The sequence below is a fragment of the Tripterygium wilfordii genome, chromosome 20 (assembly GCF_013401445.1).
Source record: "Tripterygium wilfordii isolate XIE 37 chromosome 20, ASM1340144v1, whole genome shotgun sequence".
NCBI classification, from domain to species: domain Eukaryota; kingdom Viridiplantae; phylum Streptophyta; class Magnoliopsida; order Celastrales; family Celastraceae; genus Tripterygium; species Tripterygium wilfordii.
Window position 1 is genome coordinate 6,802,648 of NC_052251.1, and position 6,065 is coordinate 6,808,712.

Here is a 6,065-nt window from a genome sequence, read left to right on the forward strand (position 1 = left end):
AATCAGTGTTCCACAAACTGACCTTACAAGTTACCATGATAATCTGTCGACATTATAGATAAAAAAAAAAATGTTAAAAAAAAAAAAAAAAAAAGAGGTGTAAACAACTCTCCTGCTCAAAACTTCCACCGTACGCGGAGTCAGTGACAAGTAAAATGTACGCAGATCTTACCTCCACACAATGTGTGGAGACTGTTTCCAGGAATTGAACCTGTGACCTATAGATTGCACCTCTACAACCCTACTATTGGGCCACATATTCACATGTTCCTAACAATACACACACACACACATATATATATATATATATTTACAATAAAAAAAAAAGAAGAAGAAGAACGACCTGACCCAAATTAATCACCACTACATCCTAATTGATTTACCAAATAGCCAAACACGAGTGCAACATGGAATGAGAACGACTCCTAATAACTCAAAGCCTAAACACACTAAAAGCAAAAGATACAAATGAGCAGAAACTCCACAAAATGCCAAAACAACATCAAACAAGAAAGACAACTCATATCCAGCTTTGGGGCATTTTGCAAGATTTACTAGACTCTGATGGATCACCATTCACCAGTCAAACCATTGGTGCTGCTCGAGCCAAGACCAGAACTGCCTGTAAGCATTGCTAACAAACTTCCCCCATGCACCCTACCTTCTGGAATAAAAACTGGCATTGCTGAGAGGCCACCCTTCCCATCAATTATATGGTCATTCGGCAATCCCTGTTGCTTCAAATCAGAATATGATCCAACTGCCGAGTTTCCTACAGCATTATCCATTTTCACAACATCAACATTCATGTCCTCTACGTCGATGACCTCTTTTATATTCTCGCACCTGCTTAGTTTAGGGTCCACAACCATAGGCCCCAAAGTGACACCTCCGTGAACCCTCTTATCCTGCACTAGTCCACTGTGAAGTGCACAAAAACCTGTTTTGCCCCTCGCAAACGAGTTACATGGACCAGTAGGTTGGTTGCCATATTCTGAACCAGGATGGCCCCAAGAGCATCTCTTCCCTCCACCATGTGCCTTGCAGAAATCCGTGCTACCTTGTGCACTCTTGCCACACCCTTCAAACTTGCACCTCTTGCCACCACCATGACGGACGCAATAGTAAGTCCGTCCTCTGGCACTTTTTGTGCACTCAGGAATAGCACACCTCTTACCACCACCATGTGCAACACAAAAGTTGGTCCCTCCATGCACACTCTTTGTACACACCCCGCCACCCTGAAACGCACATCTTTTCCCTCCTCCGTGTCCCTTACAAAAAGGTGTGCTTCCTTCAGCACCCTTGGTGCACCCTGGAAATGTGCACCGTTTGCCACCACCATGTGCCTTGCAGAACATTGTACTCCCTTGTGCCCCTTTTGTGCATCCCAATGCTTGACATCGACGACCACCACCATGTGAAATACAAAGACCAGATAAGCCTTCAGCACTCTTTGTGCAATTTTCTTTCTGGCATCTCTTGCCTCCACCATGCCGGATGCATAATCCTGATTTCCCTCTAGCAGCTCGGCTGCAACCCTCACGACTGCATCTCCGCCCACCACCATGGGCAATACAGAAATCTGTACGGCCCTCTGCACTCTTAGTGCACCCAAGGAACTCACAACGTCGGCCACCCCCATGAGCCTTGCAGTACACAGTCCGACCCTCAGCTCCCTTATGGCAGCCAGGCTTCTGACACCTCCGACCCCCACCATGAGAAATACAACGGCCAGAAGCACCTCTGGCTCCCTTTCCACAACCTTCAACCTGGCATGTCTTGGAACTAGAGCTGCGATGCTGCGGTTGATGCTGCTTTGTTGTACCGGAAGTGCAGGTGACTGAACTTTTTGGTGTTGTTATAACACTTGACGATTGGTCTGGAAAAATATAAGTTGGATCACTATTTCCTGGAACCTGATTGAAGAAAAAGGTTACCTCTTTGGTCTGTGAAGTCTGCAGAGGCATCAAATCAGTCCCTGTTTTCCAACAAGATGATGTTGCTCCTTCATCAGCAATTGGAGATGCACTGACAGTTAATGGCATCTCCATGCCAAAATGAGAGGAGTTTACATGAACGCTGGTGATATCCGATTCGGAGGGACCTCTTGAGAGACTTAACTCCAGGTCAACCTTGCATTCCTGTTCCAGCCCTTTTAAATTGTCATTGGCCGATTTCTTTGGGCTGGACATCTTTTCACTGCCAAGATGGAGGGTGAAATTCAATGCAATATCCATGGAGGACTCATCCTCAGTTTCTTTGGCTGAAGACATCGTAGTGCAAGCAGTTACTGAACTCCCCTTGCTGTCTGAGGAACTTGATGAAAGGCCCAGCCCTAGAGACAACGAAGAGCCTGCTGCTTGCTGATTCACGGATCCACTAATCAAATCCCACTTACGTTTGACGCCCTTTGAACCTGTAATGTTTGGGGTTGAAGGACCAGTTGAATCAAGACGTAATATGGTATCGGTGCAGTACTCAGCCCCAGCTCTTCCAGCTTGAATTGAAGAGCCCAATGCCTTGAAGGCATTCAATGAATAATTAGCAGCAAAACCAAAATTCAGGAACCTGGGGTCCATGAAGCAAGCAAATGTGTGATATCCAAACCTAATCTCAACTATAATTGAACAGCCACCTGACTTCTGGGTGAAAGAATCAGCTACAAAACTAGGGCTAGATGGAATTAGGTGTGCACATTGCAACCCCCACTCACAAACCCTGAAGTATCACACCGATCCATTACTAAGAGTATAATTTAATTTCCCAACCTCAGCTGATTAGCTGCAACTGGAAAAAACAAATTGCAAACGAGGTCCGCTCACAACACCATGATAGTCAAACATCCTGTGACACGATATAAGCATCATAAGAATGAGACATGTAGACTAACTGAAGGTGGCTACCACCGAAAAAGAGGTCATTGAAGAACATGTATTTACAGACCATATTCATTAAGCTGACTCTTCAGATACATGATTGCACAGAAAAAGTAAAATTTCAAGCAGCACTGAAATTGCTAACAATTAGTTGATTAAGAGAACACAACCTCATATAAGCATTAGCAATTTTAAGATACAAAGAAATATCCATTCTATGCACGACAGGCCAATGAAAGATACTTCATCAAATCAGCTTCCAAAGATACAAACTGTATACACTTCCCCACTATAAAAAAAAACCTTGTCAAGGCTTAAGAAATAAGAGATTCATCAAGCACTGAAAATAGTAACAACTATTTCTTCCCAATGGAGAAATTTTAAATTAAACTAACAGTCTCATACAACACCACAGCTACATGTGCCACAAATATCTCACACAAACAGCCTAGAGTCACAAGTATTGAAGCACAGAATAGAATTATCAGCAAATGTTGGGCCTAGATCTCTACAAGTTAGAGAATCAAATTTTCATTAGAGAAACAGAAGATAGTATAATGTTTTTATGGATAAGTGAAATAGTAAAATGAATACATATATGAACTGCAAAAATGGACACAAGGGGAAAAATAAAAAAAAAGAGGTTATGAATTATAGAACAAAAGAATAGAAAATCAAAATTCCACCAAATTCTTCTCTCGTGACAAAAGGACAGCTTAGAGATGGCATACAAAAGACAAAGAAATTAACAGAGTTTCACATATTCTTAGAGATGGCATACAAAAGACATAGAAATGAACAGAGTTTCACATATTGATTCGATTCCCAGCAAAATTAGCTGTTTGACCAGATGAAGAAACAGGAAGTAAGCTAACTGTACCTAATTAGAATACTTGAACTTATTTAACTAAATAGGGCACACCTAATTGAGCTTATTACGCAGTTTCCATGAAAATGAAACCGTAAAAGGTATAAGGATTGAAGCTCTGTCATCTATTCACACTTTTAGATCTTGATAACCAACTGGAGAATCAAGAAATAGATAAAAGGCACAAAGTGGTGAATTGGAATCCATGGAAAAGCGACAAACTACAATAGGGTGCTATTTGTTAATGCTCTCTTAGTTATAAATGGTCAAAGCAATCTTCGTAGAAATTTCAGGACCTTAATGCATGGCCATTAGCAAGGCAAAAAAGTGGGGGACCGCAAAAAAGTGGGGGACTTCAATCAATCTTCTATCCTATTAAGAGTCTAAGACCTATATATCATGTTAAGTTGATCCAGCCCTTTCTACCTTAGAATGTGTGAGGGAAACAACCTTAAAAGAATACACATACATGTTTGAGAGGAAAATATACAGATTATAAAATCACTAAACAATAGTGTATAGTTAAAAATTTAATGACAAAGCTTTAGAACATTACAGAAAAATCTATCCTCACTCCCCACCGCCCATTTATTCACCCATATAACTTATTTTAGTAGTGAATAACTAAAATTCTTAAACTGTCTCGTACATCCCTGTACACTTATAGTTGGAAATTCTTGAAAAGACTTTAGATTTAAAAAATTGCACCACCATAGAGAGTCTTAGTCAGTATATCACTAAAGGGGAACATTCTCAGGAACCCAAAAAAATTTGAAAAATGAGGCAGTTTATAAATTTTAGGCACCCTCTCCATCTTACAAACCCAGCTTGATGAAGAAAGCCTATTTGAACCAATCCATCAGCATTCTCTATCTTTATTCATGGCACAATAGAAACAGCTTTGCATTGGATATGCACCGCTACAGCAAACCCACTACAAATAACTACTTCAAACACAATTCATTATCTTTCTCCTCAGAATCCACAGGATAAGAAAGTTGATACATAGGATGGAAAAGATGAAATAATAAATACGTAACAGTACATGCCAGATCAACAATTACATTGGCTGAGGTCAGCCAAGTATGAGAAGAGAAATTCGTTAAGAGTTACCATTTACAAGCAATGATAACAACAAAACAAGTCACACGTTACATGAATGGACAAGCAATTACAAAGCACGATGGCATAGTTATTTAAAAAAAGTAAAATATAATACATTTATTATGAAGTTTCAGACTCGAAAGTAAACAGGATTGTAAACAGAACTCAATAGACTCAAATTTAAAACATAATTTTATTTTTTTCCAGCTATCACTTTTACCTTCTCATCTGAGATATTATGTGAATGAACCTTCTACTGAGCAGAAACTAACTTTTTAGCTCAAAAACAAAAACAAAAAGAGAATGTTTGAAAGTAAACACAGCAAAGCTTACACAATTATAGGACAGAAACCTTAAAGAAAAAAGAATTTTCAACATGATACCTAAAGAAACCAATCAGAGCTACCAAAAATCTAGTCTTCCAATATTAATATGAACTCAAATGGAGTTTAACTAAAATTTACGATCTAAATTGCACCAAATTCATTAACTCACACAATAAATCAGAACAACAAAAAACGGAAAAGAAAAATAAATAATAGTTTTCAGAACTTTATCGTTCTCTGGAAAGATTTGAACTTCTGAATCTAAAACTCGAATAAGCCAAGTAAATGAATTCCGTGCATCAGCGCGTCAAGATACCAAAAAAAAAAAAAAAAAAACCCAAAATAAAGGAAAATGAATCCAAAGTCCCAAAACAAAGACGATTAAGCTCGAAAACGATAGATTCGAACGAAAAGAAAAGATAGGATTTTGAGGAAGAAACAGCACAGAAATCTGAAATATATACCTCAACTTAGCTTGATTGAATAACCGAAGCAGTTCGTACGGATCGGAAAGAGAGGTTTTAGGGCTTGGAGCGCCGGCGGCGATAGATAATACAATTAAGGCGGAGAATATGAGGGGAAATAGAGACGCACAATGCTGTGGCGAATAGAAAGACGAGGGTGGAAATGAGGGATAAAAATCGAGAAAGGAAGACTGGAAGAGTAAGTGCACGTGTCATAAGAAGAGTGCACGTGCCAAATCATGGGTTCTTTATGGGGATCTATTAAATATTTATCAATTAATTAGTTGTCAGAGAGATTTGGCCTTTTATGGTTCTGACCGGTTTAATGGACCAAATACATTTGGGATTATTTGCTAATACCGATACTGTCGAAGGAAATTGTTTTTTAAACAGTTGATTACTTTTTCAGTTTTTATTTTTATTT

At 39.2% G+C, this 6,065-nt stretch overlaps 1 protein-coding gene across 1 annotated transcript; it reads right to left on the reverse strand.

Annotated features, from left to right (window-relative positions):
- Positions 1 to 325: 325 nt before the first annotated feature.
- On the reverse strand, positions 326 to 5,804 carry LOC119987111 (probable WRKY transcription factor 19). Its single transcript, XM_038831863.1, has 2 exons — positions 5,642 to 5,804; positions 326 to 2,847 (listed from the first exon to the last, which is right to left on the reverse strand). The coding sequence occupies exon 2, from the start codon at positions 2,580 to 2,582 to the stop codon at positions 570 to 572; it is 2,013 nt and encodes a 670-aa protein (XP_038687791.1). The 5' UTR covers positions 2,583 to 2,847; positions 5,642 to 5,804; the 3' UTR covers positions 326 to 569.
- Positions 5,805 to 6,065: the final 261 nt, after the last annotated feature.

Bases quoted from the DNA above. Each gene is read 5' to 3' on its own strand.
- LOC119987111 (XM_038831863.1), bottom strand. From the start codon at position 2,582: ATGGACCCCAGGTTCCTGAATTTTGGTTTTGCTGCTAATTATTCATTG.